Below are 22,987 nucleotides of genomic sequence, written 5' to 3' on the forward strand. Positions count from 1 at the left end.
AGTGAAAAGTGGCATTAATAAGCTTGATCAAGAAATTTTCAATTAACCACACTGTTCAACTATAAAAGTGTAATAAGTTACTATAATCACATTGTTTTAAGTAAATTCTAAAATGAAATTACCAAAAATAATCTACAGTCAAAAATAAAAATATAATATTGTAAAAGTTTCATCTACAGAAATCATTCCTCATTTTCCATCAACCAATTAAAAAGAACCCAAGAGCAGCACTTTACTCCACAGATGCTGCTAGGAGACTGTATACTAGGAAAGCCTCTCAGAAAATAATTTAGTATTCATACTTCAAGAATCTTTAAAAACTGATACACTGGTTCCATATGTAAACATCTATGCTAAATAATCAAAAGGCAGACACACACTTAAATACAGGGATTTTTCACTCCATTAATGTGATACCAAAGCTACATAATAACTGAGCAAAGCCCTGCTCTTGTTTTCTTAATAGTTCATTATTTTTTTCCCTCTATCCCCTATAACTATACCCTTAACCTCAACGCACTTAATCTGTTTTTTTAATATTTATTTATTAGGCTGCATCAGGCATCCTGCAGGATCTTTCAATGTGACACAGATTTTCTGTAACACCTGCAATGCACAGGACTAGTTGCTCTTCAGAATGTGGGATCCCAACATTGCAAGTAGATTCTAAACCACTGGATCGCCAGGGAAATCCTGCTTAATCTTTTTATGTCAACCTTCAAAAATGTGTATCTGTGCGATTATGCTTAAAATTTAAAAGATGTTGGGTTATATATATTAGATAATATATGTCTAACCCCACATCTTTTAAATTTTGAGTATAATCTGTACTTAAATTTTAAGTATAATTCTGAAACAGATGGGAATACCAGACCACCTGACCTGCCTTTTGAGAAATCTATATGCAGGTTAGGAAGCAACAGTTAGAACTGGACATGGAACAACAGACTTGTTCCAAATAGGAAAAGGAGTACGTCAAGGTTGTATATTGTCACTCTGCTTATTTAACTTATATTCAGAGTACATCATGAGAAACTCTGGGCAGGATGAAGCATAAGCTGGAATCAAGATGGCTGGGAGAAATGTCAATAACCTCAGATATGCAGATGACACCACCCTTACAGCAGAAAGTAAAGAAGATCTAAAGAGCCTCTTGATGAAAGTGAAAGAGGAGAGTGAAAAGTTGGCTTAAAGCTCAACGTTCATAAAACTAAGATCACGGCATCCAGTCCCATCACTTCATGGCAAATAGATGGGGAAACAGTGGAAACAGTGGCTGATTTTATTTTTTTGGCTCCAAAATCACTGCAGATGGTGACTGCAGCCATAATGTTAAAAGACGCTGACTCCTTGGAAGGAAAGTTATGACCAACCAAGACAGCACATTAAAAAGCACAGACATTACTTTGCCAACAAAAGTCCATCTAGTCAAAGCTATGGTTTTGCCAATAGTCATGTATGAATGTTAGAGTTGGCCCATAAAGAAAGCTGAGTGCCAAAAAAATGATGCTTTTGGACTGTGGTGCTGGAGAAGACTCTTGAGAGTCCATTGGACAGCAAGGAGATCCAACCAGTCCATCCTAAAGGAGATCAGTCCTGAGTGTTTACTGGAAGGACTGATGTTGAAGTTGAAACGCCAATACTCTGACCACCTGAAGCAAACAGTTGACTCATTGGAAAAGACCCTGATGATGGGAAAGATTGAAGGCAGGAGGAGAAGGGGACGATAGAGGATGAGATGGTTGGATGGCATCATCGACTCAATAGACATGAGTTTGGGTAAACTCTGGGAGTTGGTAATGGACAGGGAGCCCTGGAGTGCTGCGGTTCATGGGGTTACAAAGAGTCGGAGAAGACTGAGCATCTGAAATAAACTGAACTGAAATTATACTTTAATTTTAAATATAATCAATATATAGTCAAGACTGTATATTGTCACCTTACTTATTTAACTTCTATACAGATTACATCATGAGAAATGCCAGACTGGATGAAGTATAAGCTGGAATCAAGATTGCAGGGAGAAATATTAATAACCTCGGATACGCAGATGACAACATCATTATGGCAGAAAGCCAAGAGGAACTAAAGAGCTTCTTGATGAAAGTGAAAGAGGAGAGTGTAAAAGCTGGCTTAAAACTCAACATTCAAAAAATGAAGATCATGGCATCCGGTCCCATCACTTCATGGCAGATAGATGGGGAAACACTGACAGACTTTATTTTCCTGGGCACCAAAATCACTGCAGGTGGTGACTGCAGCCATGAAATTACTTGCTCCTTGGAAGAAAAGTTATGACCAACCTAGACAGCATATTAAACAACAGAGACATTACTTTGCCAACAAAGGTCCATCTAGTCAAACCTATGGTTTTTCCAGTAATCATGTATAGATGTCAGAGTTGGCCCATAAAGAAAGCTGAGTGACAAATAATTATTTATCACTAGAGCCACCTGGGAAGTTTATTTTACTGTATGCATTAATTCTACCTGCTATATAATAATCTATTCTATGCATCCAATACATTCACCTAGCTAATCTAAGATAAACATACATGTTGACAATTCACTGCCATCAAAAATAATGCTTCTGAACATCTTCACAGGTTAAAAATAACTCTGTCCCCCACTTATACTTGCTATTATCCAATTTATAATTCTTGATACTACTGATATCACATATCAATATTGTTTTAATCGGAACATCTCTAATTATTAGTGATTTAGCATATATATTTGATAATGGGGTTTCTATCTCTGTAAATAAATATCTGTTGGTATTACTTGCTGTTTTCTTATAGTTTTCTCTGTACACCAGTTTTAATTATATATTCCAAATAAATTATTTGAACATAAATCAAACCAGTATTCTTCTGGACATGACAGAGCAACAGGACCTACAATTACCAAGTCACCATAAACAACTAGAAAACTGGACAAAATGTATGAAACTAAAACTGTTTTGAGACATGGAAAAGAGGTAGCTCAAGACTGTGATCCTTGAGAAAGGGAAACAAAACAAGCCATGATATTCCCAGACTTTTTAGCTGGAGTCAATTTTCATATCACAGATCATTGCACAGGGGAGGGAAATCAAACAGAACTTAAAAATCTCACTGAGTCAATGAGGCAGAAACTGGAGAATGGGTAGTCTGAGGAGGACAGAACATCAGGGCAGAATACTACAGAGGAAGGACCAAGGCAAAGAAGAGACTCTAGAAATCTTCACTGACCCTTTGACATAATACCAAACTCTGCATTTCTACCTTAAAACTCAACAAGGTGAGATTTTAACAGCCGTAAGTCAAAGAACTCCCAGAGCTGATAGAGCCAGGAATCACTGGGACTCTCCCAGCACTGCGGAGAGACCTCAGGCTTATACTACACCTCTTGTCTCGTGTGTGAGATTCAGCGTCATGCACAGAAACTCTACAGAAGCGAGGCCAGAATAATAAGCTGACTTTGCCTGAGAGCAACAGCCAATCTAGACGTGACCCAAAACAATTTTAAAGTAGTCCTTTGGAAGGACTGATGCTAAAGCTGAAACTCCAGTACTTTGGCCACCTTATGTGAAGAGCTGACTCGTTGGAAAAGACCCTGATACTGGGAGGGATTGGGGGCAGGAGGAGAAGGGGACGACAGAGGATGAGATGGCTGGATGGCATCACCGACTCAATGGACGTGAGTCTGAGTGAACTCCGGGAGTTGGTGATGGACAGAGGGGCCTGGCGTGCTGTAGTTCATTGGGTCACAAAGAGTCAGACATGACTGAGCCCCTAGACTGACTGACTAAGGGCAAGGACCACAAGTAATTGATCTGCCTGCAAACAACAGTGTAACTATCTTAAAAGAACCATAACAAAATCCAGCAACAGGCACTTGGTCACCACGTGCTATGACTAACATCACTATGTCTAAACTCACTAACATAAGGAAACTAGAAAACAGGACCTATAAGTAAAAACACAGTGAGCAAGTAAAAAGCAGACCTAGAAAATACAAAGATGACAGAATTAGTGAATCAGAACATTAAGCAGCTATTAATATGTTATATATTTCCAAAGATTGAAAGAAAAAAACATGAATGAGGGGAAAAAATGAAGAAACAAATAGAATTTAGAGACATTAAAAGTATCTGAAATCTGAAAAGTTTAATGGATAGTAACAAAACTACAGAAGAAAAGATCTTAAAAACACAGCAATAAAAGCAATATAAAATGAAACACAAAGAGAAAAGACTTTAAAAAAAAAGTGAATAGATCTCAGTGACCTAAGGTACAATGCAGAGAAGATTAACCAACGTGTAATTAGAGTCCCAGAAGGAGTTGGAGAACACCTAGTAAGAATAAATACAAGGTAAACTTCACCAAGAAACATAATAAAATCACTTCAAATTAGTGATTAAAAAAAAAAATCTAAAAAAAAAAAAAAAATCTTAAAAAGAGCAGAGAACTGAAGTTTGATTCAAAGAAGCTAGAGAGTCTAATCATTTTAATATAATACAGTATAATGGTAGAGCACAAACTTAGATATACTCAAACAGAACTGGATTAAGGATCAACAGGCTGAGTAAACTGCTGTAGGCAACGATTTCTAAAGAGCTCTAAAATAAGCCTAGAAATGCAACAAAAAAGGAGAAAATATTTACTAGTATTTCTTTCCCTAGGGGTAAGTAACTAAAGGGTAAATAAACAGGTTGATGAGGCACCTGGAGTTCAAAATCAGTTGACCAATACCAAAATTCTCCAAGCCAGGCTTCAACAATACGTGAACCGAGATCTTCCAGATGTTCAAACTGGATTTAGAAAAGGCAGAGGAACCAGAGATCAAATTGCCAACATCCATTCGATCATCAAAAGAGCGAGAGAGTTCCAGAAAAACATCTACTTCTGTTTTATTGACTATGCCAAAGCCTTTGACTGTGTGGATCACAACAAACTGGAAAAATCTGAAAGAGATGGGAATACCAGACCACCTGACCTGCCTCCTGAGAAATCTGTATGCAGGTCAGGAAGCAAGAGTTAGAACTGGATATGGAACAACAGACTGGTTCCAAATAGGAAAAGGAGTACGTCTAGGCTATATATTGTCACCCTGTTTATTTAACTTCTATGCAGAGTACATCATGAGAAACGCTGGGCTGGATGAAGCACAAGCTGGAATCAAGATTGCCGGGAGAAATATCAATAACCTCAGATATGCAGATGACACAACCCTTATGGCAGAAAGCGAAGAAGATAAAGAGCCTCTGGATGAAAGTGAAAGAGGAGAGTGAAAAAGTTGGCTTAAAATTCAACATTCAGAAAACTAAGATCATGGCATCCAGTCCCACCACTTCATGACAAATAGATGGGGAAACAGTTGAAACAGTGACAGGCTTTATTTTTTTGGCTCCAAAATCACTGCAAATGGTGACTGCAGCCATGAAATTAAAAGACGCTTGCTCCTTGGAAGAAAAGTTATGACCAACATAGACAGTATATTAAAAAGTTGAGACATTACTTTGCCAACAGAGGTCCGTCTAGTCAAAGCTTTGGTTTTTCCAGTGGTCATGTACGGATGTGAGAGTTGGAATATAAAGAAAGCTGAGCGCCGAAAAATTGATGCTTTTGAACTGTGGTGTTGGAGAAGACTCTTGAGAGTCCCTTGGACTGCAAGGAGATCCAACCAGTCCATCCTGAAGGAGATCAGTCCTCAATATGCATTGGAAGGACGGATTCTGATGCTGAAACTCCAATACTTTGGCCACCTGATGCGAAGAACTGACTCATTGGAAAAGACCCTGATGCTGGGAAAGACTGAAGGTGGGAGGAGCAGGAGACAACAGAGGATGAGATGGTTGGATGACATCACCAACTCAATGGACATGAGTTTGAGCAAGCTCAGGAAGTTGGTGATGGACAGGGAAGCCTGGCGTGCTGCAGTCCATGGGGTCGCAGAGTCGGACACAACTGAGAGACTGAGCTGAACTGACCGATACCATCCCATGCAAAGGACCATGAAAATGCACCTAAGGAGAGTAGATCCAATAAACCACATGGCTTTTGCCCACTGAGTGGGTTGTTCAAGTTTAAGGGCCACACTTAAAACTACTCAGATTGATAGAGAAGCTAGGTGCTGCTACCCAACATTTTTATTTTCTCTGTCCTTTGCCTTTTCCGCTAGTAAATGCTGAATGTATATTTGAAATATTAATCATTCAAAGAAGGACCAAATTACCAACCTTCTTGGAACACTCAGTTTTCTTACTCCACAACTGTGTCACGTGATAGCAAAATCAGCCCTGTAAGTCTAAATGCTATTCTAATGATCTCGTCTACTCAATTTGACATTCAACCCCTGTGCAGCAATATCAATTGCTTAAAAGCCAATAAAATGTTTGGAGAGGGGAACATTCTCAAATATCAAAGAAAATTTAAGCTTACCCATTGCCCTTTATCTCCTTGAAGTTTACTGAAGAACAGCTTTAGTTCTCGAACTGTCAAGTTGTAGCTAGCCAGCACTCCCAACATGTCAACTAAAAGATCTGGAAACAAAGAAAGCAACAAATAAGATAATTAAGCTACTTCTATCTCTTGAAGAATTAAAATATACAGTGCTTAAGAGTTTAGACAATACAGTTCCAGATCCATGTCACATGCTCAGTATCTCTTAAATATTACTAAAGAAGAAAACTACTTAATAATCACACTTCATTTCCTCACAACCACTGTATTATAGAAAGTCATACCTGCAATCATACTGTCAACTTTTTCAATTTTCCCAAGCACTTTTTCAACAAGGCCTACTTCAGTGCAGATTTGAAGATTTCGTATACTTTTCTTCAGAATGGCTGTAAACATGCTCCAGACTTCTGCTTGGCAAGTAACATCGCATTTTTCCAGTAAGTCCACCATGCAGATGATACTCTCACCTTCTTGAATAATGAAATTCATTTCTAAATCAAACTGCCCTCCTACCAACTTCAGGGGGCGACAGGGAGGGTGGAAAGAAAAAATACATTAAAAGCATTAGCATTTCTTCAATGTAACTAGAGTACATTACAAAGCTTTAGTTTGCCAGTAACTACCCATATATATTCTTCTCTACCCCTTACAACAATAAAAAGATCTTTTTTTTTAATTTATTTATTTTAATTGGAGGCTAATTACTTTACAATATTGTAGTGGTTTTTGCCATACATTGACATGAATCTTTAAAAAGATCTTTAAAACACATACACACACAGCTCTAAAAAATAAAGCTTCGGAAGAAATCTTCATTTTAAGATAGCACAGTCAATCAAGACTTAGAATATAAAAATAAAAATATTTTCAACAAAAACAAATATAGGATGTCTTAGGTAAATCACTACCTACTGACACTGATGAAGATCTCAGTTGTATCCCACTCTTTGAGACCTCATGGATGTAACCCGCCAGTCTCCTCTGTCCATGCAATTCTCCAGACAAGATTACTAGAGTGGGTTGTCATTTTCTCCTCCAGGGGATCTTCCCGACCCATAGATTGAACCTGGGTCTTCTTCACTGCAGGCAGATTCTTTACCATCTGAGCCACCAGCAAAGCCTCAATGAAGATCTAACTTAGCTCTATAACTGCTTCTAATGCAATGTTTCCTCTATGAATTAGGTAATCTGTAAGCTACACACTATTCTTGCCTAGAGGATTCCATGGACAGTGGAGCTTGGCCAGCTACAGTCCATGGGTCTCAAAGAGTTGGACACGACTGAGCAATTAACATTGTAAGCTACTCATAGCAACCCAAAGATCCTTTGCTACCCGTACAAGGTATGAGCTCACAGCAAAAATGAAAAGCTGAAAAAGGCTCAAAGCGGACACAAAACTTGTAGTTTTACTTGTCAAATTCCTGGTTTATTATACATACCTATCCATTTTGATCCCTCCTATCAATAATGAGGATAACTTAAACATAAACTTCACACACACTCAAAGCCAGTAAGTAAAAAAATGTTATTTCATTAAGATTGCTATCAGAAAATCCATCCAGAGAGAACTGTACTGAGACCTATTCCTACCTTGCTATGTCACCCACAGCATTCTCCTACAGAGGCAAAGTTTTTTGTTTTTTTTTTTAATTTTAACAAACCCCAACTGTTTAAACGAAATAAAATACTTTTAGAATTACCTTTGCAGACTTTTTTTTTTTTTGGCCATGCCATGCAGCTCACGGGATCTTAGTTCCTCAACCAGAGATTAAACCCACGCCCTCAGCAGTGAAAACACAGTCCTTAGACTGCCAGGGAATTCCCAGGCCTATCTTTTTTTACTAGATTTTTTAAAGATCTCTATATTTTAAAGAATAGTTACATATATGATTCACCTACACTCCAGTCCTTCTGAACACTTCTTTATTATGCAGTTTTCATTATGTTTTACTAAACTCAAAAAGTAGGAAAGAATTACAAGAAAGTGAACTGTACAAAACAAAATCTCATACGAAGAATAACAGACGTGACCAAATACAGTTTACTTTGGAAAAGCAAAAAAGATTCAGAATTAGGGAATCAATTAAAACTCCATACAGCCAGGAATGAATACACATCCCGTGTTCTGTCAAAGATACACACTAGCATGAAAAAGAAAGAATGGAAAAATGAAAATCAAGAGGCAGTATCTGCATGCAAGCAGATAAGAATTCTTGGCAAGCACAGTGTTAAAGGCTTTTGGTCCTTCTAGGAAAGCTATGGCAGAGATTTTAGTGTACAATTCTTTGCGTCATCAGGAGCAACAGGTGACACAGGAGATGACAACTGTGTGCTAAGAGTCCCTCGGTGTCCCTGGGCCAATCCTCCTAGCAACATGGTCCTAGCTATAAACATGTTTGGTTCCCCAAGGTGATCCAAAAATTCTGTAAGCTGCATGAGAACTCCTAATAGGGATTTTTTTGGTTTTATGATTAATCGTCATTTTTTTTCACTTGATGTATCCTTAATTTTATTCTGAAATAATTTCAGACTTTCAAAAAATTGCAGAACAGTATACAGTTCCTGTATACCCTAATGTGAATATATTGTATCATAGTACAGTCATTAAAACCAGGCACAATACTACAGATCTTACTCAAATAGCAAGATTTGTCACACTAATATCCTTTTTCTGATCCAGCATCAGCATCTCCTTAGTCTTCTCCAAACTATGACAAGTTACACAGGCATTCTTTGACTTCCAGGATGTTGACACTTTTGAAGTGGATTTGCCAGCTATTTTCATGACTGTCTTATAATGTGAATGATTTTTCATGTTTAAATTCAAGCTGTGTATTTTTGGTAAAAAATACTCTATAGAGATGACATGTGTCCTTCTCAGTGTATTATTATTTCAAATGATACCTGATTGGTATATTATTCAGATGGTATCTGATGTCAGTATGTCCCACTATTGGTGAAGTTAGATTGATCTCATGCTCAAGGAGGTATCTGTCAGATTTTTTTCTGTTTTAAAGTTATTATCTTTCATTTTCATATTATTAAGCTTTCTTATAAGAATATTCTCAAAGAATACTTTGAGACTACACAAACATATTGTTTCTCATCATACTTTTAAGCATCCATTAACGGATCTTACCGGGAATTGTAAATACTGAGGCATAGATAAATTGTCATCTTCTATTTCCATCAAAATTTCTATGTTCATTAATTTTAAAGACTTTCTTTAATAATAAAATACACCTAAAATGTCAGCATTATGCCCCAAAAGGAAAATTGGGATGACTTTCACGAAAGTCACAAATAAGACTAAGAGGTACTATCACCACTACCAGTTGACATATTTCTGGAGATACAAAAGTCACATTTAGTGCGAAGGCAGCAACGTGTATCAGTATCAGAACAGGGGGGTTAAATTCCAATCATTTTCAGATGATAATGAGGAAAACTAAAAATGGCTGTAACTGAGATAAGTGTCTGGCAATGGAACCACTGATTAAAGTTAACAAAATGAATCCATCTCAGAAAGAATTATGCTACAGAGAAGCCAGGCACCAATGGTTACCTGAACAACTAGAAATTTATTCCACAGGTACATTTAAGTAGTGATGTTAGACATAAGAACTTCATTTAGCATGCAACAGAAAACAGAAGAAACGATACCCCTCAAAAAGACAAGATAGAGTTAGTAAAGTTGTGTTTATATAATGGAATATGATTCAGTCATTGGAAATAACGAGGCAGCTCTGACAGGAAAAAACATCTCTAAAATACACTGTGTAGCTGAGATAATCAAAGTGGAGAAAAGTGTGAATAGTGGGCTACAGTTTGAGAATAAAACATATACATATAAACACATACCTGAGAATGATACACGAGAAACGAAGTGGTGATTGCCTCTGCAAAGGCAGCTGAGCGCCCGGAGGGCGAGGGCGAGGGCAAGGGCAGAAACGGGCCAACGGACACCCGAGGACGTCCCCCACACGGCTCTCACAGGCCACAGGCCCAGCTGCACCCACTTCACCTTGGTGTTACTTACATCAACCTTTCATTTTGACCTGTGTTTATCACCAGCAACATGCACCCTTCCAAGAAGCTCAGAATTAATTTTTGAAAAGTAATTTCCAAAAAAAATCCAAATATTTCACCAGCTTTTAAATTGAGTTTATCCTGTAAGAGCAGTATCCAGACAGGTGTGTTAAGTATTTCTCCATTGCTTTAAATATTGTAAAATATGCCTTTCAAGGAGAAAATTGATGGCAGAAATTGGCACATACACATGTGGCATATTTGATATACTATATGTATGCATGTCTATTATACCTAAAAAGCACGCACAGGGTCTACAGTATGTCATGTTAACCCTTTTAATAGTTATCTGAAGCTGATCAACCTTCAAAACACAAATTTGTTTCCAAAGGCAGGGATCATAATCCAAGTCCAGGCACTGGCTAGTTATTATCTGAGCTGTAGTAATGGCTGTGCACTACAAAATGTAATCTTCCCAAATGTCACAGTAAGTTATGAATATCTGAGCAGCCTAATGCACTTTACTAGCCATGAAATGTGAAAATGTAATCTTATTACCTTTTTTATGGTTGTATTTTTTTGAATAATGTAGCCTGGAAACTGATGTATAGTCTTTTTCTGCATTTTAGCATGATTTGGTCTCCATTGCGTTATAGAACATTTTTCAAAACTCTCCATTTCAACATATTTTAGTCTTTGCCTGAACTTCATAAACAATTTTTATAGCCACCTTCAGGGTGGTATAACATTCTTTGTATAGGTTATGGTTTAAAGTACAAGATTATAGAAATTATAAAGTATATTAGTCAAAGAATCTAAATAAACCTTCACAAGTTTTGTATTAAAACTTTATTTAGGCACAAAGATTATTTTCTTCACAATGATTTTATTAACAAAAGGTTTTACGCTTTTTAGTGATTAAAGCTAAGTCACTTGTATTTTCAAACAGCCAAGAAACAAATATAGACCAAAACTAATTATTTTTCTCTTCAAAACTGGAAAGTCTATCATACAAGAAAATTCTAATACTTAAAAGTAAAGACATGTTTTCCCAGGAACCTTGCTAAATTTTCAAAGATGCAGCAGGTATAGCAGAAACTGGACAGAGCACATGCACAGTTTATGGCCCTAACCAGGTACTTCCTATCTCCTGTCTAAGCCATTCAATCTCTGGTACTATGCTACCGCAGCCCTGGCGAACTCTCACACCTCTGTACTCCCTAGGGTTATTTGTGATGCTTCCTACTAAATATTTCAGTAAAGGCAGATAGAAACTCTTTAAAAAGCCAGACCATGACCTAGAAACTCTTCAGCTTATCTCCTCTCAGCACTTTCATTTAATAGAGACAGACTGCACTTTTCCTTACAGAGATAGTTCTGTGATTGGTACTCAATCTGTCAAAATAAAACATGTATTGTTAAGGGCCTTTCTTGGAGGTCCAGTGATTAAGACTCAGTGCTCCCACTTCAGGAGGTACAGGTTCAATCCCTAGTCAGGGAACTAAGATCCCACATGCCACACAGCATGCCCCTCTCTCAAAAAAAACTGTTGAAAGATAAAAACACAGATGATAACTATTTTTTTAAAAAGGGCAGAGGAAGGAATGGCTCACACCAAAATTAGGATATAGATAATTTTTCTGATTTAGATAAAAAGATTCCAAGATGTTAATACTGTTCTATCACTAATCTGCTGTTAGGTATATGTATTTATATTTTATGTACATTTATATATTTTACACATACATCTTTGGTATGTTTGATACACTTCACAATAAAAAAAAATTTTTATGTGGTTCCGTGATGAAGGTTCTCCTAGAGCAGCTAGCATAAAGACACACAGATTTAACCTAGAAGGGCACAGGCTACACAACATTCTCTTAGAAAAAGCTGCATTCTCTCCAGTGAACTCACAAACCAAAATAAACTCACAAACCAAAATCAAAACACACAAGAGAAAACAACACAGCATAAAGATGAGTCAGTAGACATGCTATTAATAACATGAAGTGCTCAAGAACTTCAAACTATAAAATTATCAAATGTATGTGATTATAAATAATTACAAAATTATGTAATTGAGACTTTCCAAGAAAGAAAATAAGAAAAAAAAGGCACAAGATTAGGAAGGAAAAGTGGGAAGATATCCCAGCAGATTTGAAAAATAACAACAATAAACAGAACTTCTACAAAATAAGCAGTCATTAAAATTAAAAACTCAACAGGTTAAAAAATAGAAAGAGTTAGGCAAACTATCAAGGAACTAAAACAGCTGAGCAAAGTCCCAGAAGGCAGGAGAGTGAGAAAGAAGGAAATAGAAGACAAAAAGAGAGGCTGAGACACTGAGGACAGTATGAGAAGGACAATTACATGTTCAACAGAAAGTCCAAAAGTAAACACTGAAGGGAAAGAAAGATGGCATAAGCAGCTAGAATAACGGAGACCTTTCTCAGAGTCATCAGTAATGTGAGCAGAACACACAAAGTCCCAATCCTGACACAAAATTTAACACTACAGATACTATGGTAACATAATAAAACTTATTTTAATACTGTCAGGTCTACTTTCAGATAAAAAATTTCCTGTATAGTAATATTTCCCTCTCTTGGAATATTAATTTCTCTAAGTACAGACAGCAAGGTGTTTCTCTCACTATTACTGATGTAAGTAGAGACTATTGTGAACTAGATGCTATAAATGTTAAAAAAAAAAAAAAAGAGTAAGTTCATTATGAATTACAGTAATTACAACCCTTAAAATGTCATTTAGCATCCAAAGAATTTCACACAACATAAAAGTCTAAAACATATCCTCACTATTAGGTACTGGCAATGAAATTTGCTATTTTAAGATTCATTATGAATTATAAAACACTCAACAGTAAGGGTTGGGGGTTAAGAATTTTTTCGTTTCAGCAATTCACTGATTTTCCCTTGTCCCTTCTAAAACTGTAATTTAAAAAAATATATATTCAGGTCCTAGGAATTACAGAATATTTAGTCTAATACAAAAGAAATTTCTCATTTTAGAAAATTAGATTAACTTTGCTATTCTCTGCAATTGGCTTCCTACTTTCTTGTATCATTTAAAGAACCATACTTAACATTTTCTTAAGGCCCAATTTAAGCCCTATCTCTTCTAAGAACCATTCTGAGTTTTCTGCTGCTGCTGCTGCTGCTAACTCGCTTCAGTCATGTTCGACTCTGTGTGACCCCATAGACAGCAGCCCACCAGGCTCCCCCGTCCCTGGGATTCTCCAGGCAAGAATACTGGAGTGGGTTGCCATTTCCTTCTCCAATGCATGGAAGCGAAAAGTGAAAGTGAAGTCACTCAGTTGTGTCTGACCCTCAGCAACCCCATGGACTGCAGCCCACCAGGCTCCTCCATCCATGGGATTTTCCAGGCAAGAGTACTGGAGTGGGGTGCCATTGCCTTCTCCATCTGAGTTTTCTAGCCTACCATAAATCTGGGTGGCCCAGTCAAATGTTTCTGACTATAAGACAACAATTTCATATGATTTAACCTAATATTTTAATCATATCGTGTATAATTTTTTCATATCACAAGGTTTAATCATTTCTTCAACTAGTTTCCATCAATCTTTTCTATTCAAATAGCATAGATAATGATCCCAGAAAATAGGAACCATTTTAAAAAATATTTTTTATCTTTTTTAATCTTCATACTATGTTTGACATTTAATGAATGGATCCTTAGGATACACACCATTAGGTTTAAATATTACTCATTATTTACATAATTTAAAAATTAAGGAAATAAGCTTGAGTTTTTACTATATCCCAAGTGGAAAAAGCAAGAAATCTGAAGTCCCACTTGTAGTATCTTAATCTCTCTCCAAAAGATAAGGTAGGCACTCAACAATATAATAATGAAGTGTCAAGACCCCAGCAAAAGCTCAATCCATTTCGTAAAAGCATTTGTCCAAAAAAGATCCATACATGAAAATTTAGTTTTGTTCATAATCACCCAAAACTGGTGATTCAAATGTCCATCAACTAGTAAATGGATCAACAAGACATTGTACAACAATACAATAGAATATATACTGCATATATTTATATAATACAATATATATACATTCTATATAATAGAACAGTATATTGTATAGGGAATATATGGAATATATATTGTATAGAGAAGCCCTAAAATAGAATACTCATCAGCAATAATAAAGAACCAACAATCAATACCATTAACAATATGAATCAATCTCAAAAACATTATATTAAGGCAAAGAAGCTGGATATAGAAACTACATTTAATTCCATTTATATGACGCTCTAAAAAGGAAAGAAGTATAGGGAAAGACGTTAGATCAGTGGTTGCCAGGGGCTGAGAACAGAGGGACAATTCACCACACACACACACACACACACACACACACACACACACACACAAACACGAAGGGGTGTTTTGGGGGTGATAAAATTTTCAATATCTTGATTATTGTATTGGATACCCAAAATACATCCATCTATCAAATAATACATCTAAAAGGATGAATTTTACTGTATGTCTTTAGTAATCCTAAGGCTTAAAATAAATCTAAAAAAAAAAAGAAGCTCATTTCTATCGAAGGCAAGAGAGAAGGAAAGCCCACTGACTGGAGCGCTCCTCAGTGTTCTGTCACCGGGGACTGGTTCCGGGGAAGACCATTTTTCCACTAGACTAGGGGTGGGGCTGGGGGGCGACACAGTCTCAGGATGATTCAAGAGCATCACGTTTATTGTGCATTTTATTTCTATTATTTACATCAGTACCACCTCAGACCATCAGGCATTAGATCCCAGAGGTCAGGGACCCCTGGACTAGAGACAACAATGTAGAATCAAACGGAGAAGGCATGGGATACAAGGAAATAAGAAGATGTGAACAGAAATTTTTAATCCTTAGCATTCCGTAATGTATACTACAATCAGAAATACCCTGGGAAGACTAAAAATATTATACCATAATCTCACAGTGAGACTGGTCTGGGCTTAGAGATCTTACACTACTATATTAACAAAGACTATAAAGACTTTCCATAATCTTAAAATTCTAAACATGCAAATTAAAAGAGTTAAAGTAAACTCCATGAGGAAAAACTACAATTTCCAGGCAGCCATTTAATACTCTGAACTGAAAATTATTCCCTTTGAAGTTTTTGTCCTCCCCCTTCCACTTACTGTCTTTCAGATTTGTTGGAATGCCCAAAAGCATCAATAATTTCTATAAATATTAGGAATACACTTACAGAGATATAATATTTCCATTTCCATTATATAACTAATTCTTGGGACTTCCCTGGTGGCTGAGATGGTAAAGAATTCGCCTGCAATCCTTACAAGAACCAGGTATGTCACATGTATCAATTATTTTACACCTACTTATAGAGAAACAAAAGACAATTAATTCACAGCCAAAACCTCTAATCAGACTAATTCACTCCTAGCCTCATGCTTTCCTTCTATCTTCATTAATAATCTAACATTTAAGTTGGGTTTTCTAAAGTTTCTTTACATAGTGAGCTAAAGTATCTGAAAAATTTGTGAATTTCACCACAAAAAATTAGTCAAAATGCATGTCTTTCTGGTAATGAATTACCATCTTTACAGTTTTTTTAAATTCCCAAATATACTAGGAAGTAGCAAATAATCTCTCCTCTCTCACTGTTCATTGTACCTTTCGTTAAGAATTAGAAATTTTCACTCAACTATGGCACGTCTACAAAACCAGTATTAACCAAAAATCTTCTATGATTCAGGAAGTCTGAGAAACACCAGATTAAACAAGGCAAGAGACAATTACATGATAAAATTCCCAGAGCTTTAATATGTCACTGTGCATTATAAATATCAAAAAGATATATAACCAATGTATGGACTTCCCAAAACTTATTAAACAATGAAACGAATTTCTTTTTGCTTTCTCCATTAATAGCATTATTCAAAAGCTTTGAGAAACACTGGATAATCTATTTGTGTTCTTGAAGTTTACTGCTAGGAATAACATGACAGAATTAACTATGTTTATGCATACATTTAAAAGGCCTTTCAAATTTTCAGGTAAATGGTTTAAACAACCTATTTTTCAGAGGTTTCTTTTTACGATTTATAGAATATAATAATTAGACAAAGAGATATCTTAAGATTAATGTAAGTGAAAAGAAAATATAAGCTACCAACATCCATCAAAATGAACCCCTATCCCTTCATGAACAAATCAATCCAAAAGCCAAACAAGACAGATGATCTCCCACATTAAATTAAAGCTGCTCTGGGTTCCCGCAGAGTTGAGCAGAAATAACCCACATGAATTCCAAGCCTCGGTCAGTAAGCACTTTATGGCTTCCCTTGTATCACTCATCTGAAGAAAACCAGCCTCCATGTCATGAGGATCCTTAAGCAGCTCTGTGACAGACCCACCTGGAGAGGAACTGAGGCTTCCCGCCAATACTCAGCACCTGCTTGTCAGTCATCCAAGCAGCCCTGGAGCAGGGCCTCCAGCCCCAGTTAAGCCTTCAGACAACTGTAACCCCAGCCTATATCTTAAATGTAACCTCACGAGAGACCCTGACGCAGAACTGTCTAGTCAATCTGTTTCTAAATTCCTGACCCACAGGAACTTTATGACTCTTCTAAGCTGCAAGGTTTGGGGACCATTTGTTACACAGCAGTAAGTAATATAACTGCAAATCAATCAGTTAATAGTAGTTGGGGGAGACTTTTTACTCTATATATTTCTGTGCTATTTTTTTAATGCAATACAAAATAAACAATAATGATAAAAATACAGAACAATAATAACGTACATGTACTGAGTGACTGTGTTGTGCTATGCTAAGTCGCTCAGTCATGTCCGACTCTCTGCGACCCCGTGGACCGTAGCCCGCCAGGCTCCTCTGTCCGTGCGGATTTTCCAGGCAAGAATACTGGAGTGCGTTGCCATCCCCTGCTCCCAGAGATCTTCCCAACCCAGGGATCGAACCCAGGTGCCCCGCTTTGCAGGCGGATTCTTTACCGTCTGAGCCACCAGGGAAGCACTGAATGACTACTGTGAGCTAATCACATAAAAACACAAATATTAAAAGTACCAAGTTCCCTATAACAGTTCAAAATAATAACAGACAGGCACTGAGTGATTACTGTGAGTTATGTACTGTGCCAAGCGTTTTACATTAATTACCATTTTTAATTACCTCTCAAAAAATAAAAAACTAGCAATACCACCACAGAGTTAACACCTAATAGATTAGGCACTGAAACGTAAGTAACTCACATAAAGTCACAGGACACTGAGGTGGTGGAACCAGGGTTTCGCTTGATGAAAGGAAAACAGACACAGCTGGAGCAGGCTTTTCACGTCTACCTTCTTCCCTCTGAGAACACAGACATGACACCCAGAGGTACAGCAGCCACCCTGACACTGATAACCTACAGAGAATGATGTCGGATTCATGATCTCTGAAGAAAAAGATTTAGCTTCACGACCAGGGACCAGGCTTGATCACTCAAGAGCTTTTGAGTAGCAGAGTTTTATTAAAGTATAAAAAGCGACAGAGGAAGCTTCTGACACAGACATCAGAAGGGGGCGGAGAGTGCCCCCTGCTAGTCTTAGCAAGGGAGCCACCGCACAACTGCACTCATCTCACACGCGTGAACTTCCACATGTTCAAGCAGGATTTAGAAAAGGCAGAGGAACCAGAGATCAAATTGCCAACATCAGCTACATCATCGAAAAAGCAAGAGAATTCCTGAAAAACATCTATTTCTGCTTTATTGACTATGCCAAAGTCTTTGACTGTGTGGATCACAACAAACTGTGGAAGATTCTTAAAAGATGGGAATACCAGACCACATGACCTGCCTCCTGAGAAATGTGTATGTGGATCAAGAAGCAACAGTTAGAACTGGACATAGAACAACAGACTGGTTCCAAATCAAGAAAGGAATACATCAAGGCTGTATGTTGTCACCCTGCTTATTTAACTTATAGGCAGAATACATCATGAGAAACGCCAGGCTGGATGAAGCACAAGCTGGAATCAAGATGGCTGGGAGAAATATCATAACCTCAGATATGCAGATGACACCAGAAAGTGAAGAAGAACTAAACAGCCTCTTGATGAAAGTGAAAGAGAGAGTAAAAAAGTTGGCTCAAAACTCAACATTCAGAAACCTAAGATCATGGTATCCGGTCCCATCACTTCATGGCAAATAGGTGGGAAAACAATGGAAACAGTGACAGACTTTTTTAGAGGGGGGGTGCTCTAAAATCACTGCAGATGTGACTGCAGCCATGAAATTAAAAGACGCTTGCTCCTTGGAAGAAAAGTTATGGCCAACCTAGACAGCATATTAAAAAGCAGAGACATTACGTTGCCAACAAAGGTCCATCTAGTCAAAGCTATGGTTTTTCCAGTGGTCATGTATAGATGTGAGAGTTGGACTGTAAAGAAAGCTGAGTGCAGAAGAATTGATGCTTTTGAACTGTGGTGTTGGAGAAGACTCTTTGAGAGTCCCTTGGACTGCAAGGAGATCCAACCAGTCCATCCTAAAGGAGATCAGTCCTCAATATTCATTGGAAGGACTGATGTTGAAGCTGAAACTCCAATACTCTGGCCACCTGATGCGAAGAACTGACTCATTAGAAAAGACCCTGATGCTGGGGAAGATTGAGGACAGGAGGAGAAGGGGACAACAGAGGATGAGATGGTTGGATGGCATCACGGACTCAATGGACATGAGTTTGAGTAAACTCCAGGAGTTGGTGGACAGGGAGGCCTGGCGTGCTGCAGTCCATGGGGTTTCAAAGAGTTGGACACAACTGAGTGACTGAACTGAACTATTAATTGGTTATTAACAATAAATCAAAAGAATGTCTCGAAGTTGTAAAGGTCTTACCAGACTCACTCCCACAATATACATTTTAAAATAACAGGATTAGAACTAACAATAAATCAAAAGAATGTCTGAAGGTTGTAAAGATCTTACCAGACCCACTCCCATAATAGACACTTTAAGATGACAGGATTAGTCAGAAGGTTCTCAAGAAGGAGAAACATGTCCTCAAGCAGGATACATGGCTGTTATATAATCCTTGGTACAGAGTTTAAGGCAAAACATATCCTTGAGCAAGATGAGTTGTTTTGTTGTGTAATCATTAGCTCTGGGCTTCAAGGAAAAAAAAAAAAAACAGTTGTCCTTTTCTCCTCCTTGAGCACTCTAGACCCCTTTCTTCTCCCTGGGGACCCCAGACTTCTTATCAACCTACCTAAGAATTGACTCTCTCAAGATCAGGTGACTTACAAGCACAAAAAGACAAAAACCCAATACATTAAGAATGGCAAAGTGTGAGACTGGGAGAGGGAGGGGGGAGGAGAGGGCGGGCGGGCTGAGAGCGCAGCTGCTGTGCAGCACAGCCCAGTGCCCTGCCAGGATCTAGAGGGCGGGCGGGCTGGGGTGCAGGGAGGCTCAAGACTAATGTATACATAAAGCTATTAACGTTGTTTACATTTTTGTCCAAAAGATTAACATTTTTGTCCAAAAGAAATTTACATACTATAAGGCAATTATACTCCAATTAAAAAATTTTAATAAAAGAATGGTAAAAGGAAAGGCAGAAAGTATGTAACTCTTGAAGCATCATTAAGTAGAACCACCAGTGCCAGCAACTGCCTACTACCAAACTCACTGTTATGTAAGAAAACCTGTATTTCATGAAAATGAATGAATGCAGATTCTGTTACTTTAAGCAGAACCCAAACCTAACTAATATAAAGAGGTTCAACAAATGGTGCATAAACGAATGAGTGGGTTTTCAGAAAAAGCTACCTTGGACCACTCTTTGTTTTTAATATGATTCAAATGCATGCATTTTAACTTAAGGGACTAAAATTCATTTTGTATCTTTGAAAAATTCTTTTTATCACAAAATGATAACCAAACAAACTGAATACACATAAGAGAAGTAAAAAAGATGAACAGCAATTTCTGTTTTATGAAATATAATCTCTAGATAAACAGCAGTAGCATTTTACTGCATTTGTCTAAATAATAAAATATTTCAAGGTTAATTTTACTGAGATAAATTATATAATATCAAACTTTCACATACAAAGGTGTCAATGGATATTCTAGAATCAAAAGAGTAAAAACTTCAGGTATTAAATGCATTTAAACAAAACTGCAAGCTCTTATAAGTAAAAGGATATAGATGTGGAAGGAAGGGATTATTATAGGATTATATGAAATCATGTGTGAGAAACCTTTGAAAATTGTAAAGCACTCTAGAATTTAAAGAACCACTCAAAAAATTTTAGTAGTACATATTCAGCACAGTATACTAAATCTCTACTAACCAAAATGTTTGAAGAATAGCTTTTGTTAGTTTTATGATTGAGTGAGTGAAGTCGCTCAGTCGTGTCTGACTCTTTGTGACCCCATGGACTGTAGCCCACCAGGCTCCTCCATCCATGGAATTTTCTAGGCAAGAGTACTGGAGTGGGTTGCCATTTTCCTTCTCCAGGGGATCTTCCTAACCCGGGGATTGAACCCGGGTCTCCCACAGTGCAGGCAGACGCTTTACCGTCTGAGCCACCAGGGAAGCCCTAGTTTTATGATTATTTGAGAGTTAATCAGAAAATACTTCCTATCTCAAATATTCTAGGCTAAAATGTTTACGTATGTATTAACAGACGTGCAGTTAGGAAATACCTTACGTAAGATTTAAGATGATTTAGATGAGTGAATCTTGGCTTCAAAATTTAAGAAATGAGACTGACTAAAATTGGGAATATCTAGGGGAAAAAACTGAAAAGAAAGTATTAGTTTAAAAACGAGCTGGAATGGTGAGAGGACAGTATTGACAATGAGAAGAAAAAAAACGAAACTGAGAGAAAAGGATAGCAAGGCTTTAAATCTTACTCTGCATCTCTGGGTTGAGAAGAAGGCAGAGAAAAAAATTCAAAGTAAGAATGGCTAACAGTTTGCCAAGAAGTTATACTCTATAATTCTAGATAGTATAAAGTTCTTTTTTCATTAAAATAGCCAATCACTCTGAGAGGTGGGAGGCATTCAGAACTCAGAAAAGTCAGGATCCAGTGATTCAACTACTTATAAAAATATCATCTGTAAGATTACACACAGGGGCTTCCCTGGCAGTGCAGCAATTACGACTATATTCCAACGTAGTGGGTACAAGTTTGACACCTGACCAGGGATGTAAGACTCCACATGCCTTGTGGCAAAAAAAAAACAAAACATAAAGCAGAAGCAATACTGCCACAAATTCATTAAAGACTTGAAAAAGCAGGCCACATCAAAAACATCTTTAAAAATGAAAAAGACTGAACAGAAAAACTCAGAAAATAAGATATAAAAATAATTATTGCGACATTGATTGTAAAAATGAAACACTGGAAATAGCCAAAATAACCCCCAATACAGAAACAAATACATAAACTATGATACATCCATATAATGGAATATTATGTGGTCTTTAAAAAGAACATAAATCTACATGTGTTGGAATGTCAAGACATTGAAGACATATTACTAAATTATTTTACAAGTTAAGGAGGGACTTCCCTGGCAGCCCAATGGTTAAGACTTCACGCATTCGATGCAGGGGACGCAGGTTGAGCTCCTGGTCCGAGAACTGAGATTCCACATGCAGTACCACACAGCTGAAAGACAATTTTGTTGTTGCTGTTGGTTAGTCACTCAGTTGTGTCTGACTCTTTTGCAACCCCGTGGACTGTAGCCCACCAGGCTCTCAGTCCATGGGATTTCCCAGGCAAGAATACTAGAGTGGGTTGCCATTTCCTTCTCAGGGGATCTTCCCAACTCAGGGATCCAACCCACGTCTCCTGCGTTGGCAGGCAGATTCTTTACCACGGAGTCACCAGAGAAGCCAAAAGACAAGAAAAATTACAAAATAAAAGTCACAGGACAGTAGGCACAATATAATTGTATTTCTTTAAGCAATTATTAATATATTTAAACATAAGGGAAAATTCAGCCTCAGTGTAGATATTAGGCCTATGTTGCTTGGTTTCAGCTAGATGCCTACCTGTGTATCACTTCAGGCATACCTAAAGTGTAGATGACAAATGATTTCACTATCAAATATATTAACATCACAATCAATATGACAATATCAGTAATAAGAATAAGGCAAGTCATTTACGCAAAGCTATGGTTTATTCCAGTAGTCATGTACAGATGTGAGAGTTGGACCATAAAGAAGGCTGAGCGCTAAAGAAATGATGTTTTCAAACTGTGGTGCTGAAGAAGATTCTTGAGAGTCCCTTAAACTGCAAAGAGATCAAACCAGTCAATCCTACAGGAAATCAATCCTGAATATTCATTGGAAGGACTGATGCTGAAGCTCCAATACTCTGGCCACCTGATGCAAACAGCCAACTCATTGGAAAAGACTCTGATGCTGAGAAAGACTGAGGGGCAGGAGGAGGAGGAGAGACAGAGAAGGAGATGTTTCGATGGCATC

The 22,987-nt window shown here is 37.4% G+C and overlaps 1 protein-coding gene across 5 annotated transcripts in view; it reads right to left on the bottom strand.

Moving 5' to 3' along the window:
- The window catches only part of LRBA (LPS responsive beige-like anchor protein), a 756,962-nt gene that overhangs the window by 663,660 nt on the left and 70,315 nt on the right, over window positions 1–22,987 (bottom strand). For all 5 annotated transcript variants that reach the window (XM_027513423.1, XM_027513426.1, XM_027513425.1 and 2 more), the window contains exons 3-4: window positions 6,730–6,961; window positions 6,425–6,525 (exon numbers count right to left, since the gene is read on the bottom strand). In XM_027513423.1, coding sequence (XP_027369224.1) covers window positions 6,425–6,525; window positions 6,730–6,961 — 333 coding nt within the window. The remainder of the gene's footprint in view (window positions 1–6,424; window positions 6,526–6,729; window positions 6,962–22,987) is intronic.

Source organism: Bos indicus x Bos taurus, chromosome 17 (assembly GCF_003369695.1).
Source record: "Bos indicus x Bos taurus breed Angus x Brahman F1 hybrid chromosome 17, Bos_hybrid_MaternalHap_v2.0, whole genome shotgun sequence".
Classification (NCBI taxonomy): domain Eukaryota; kingdom Metazoa; phylum Chordata; class Mammalia; order Artiodactyla; family Bovidae; genus Bos; species Bos indicus x Bos taurus.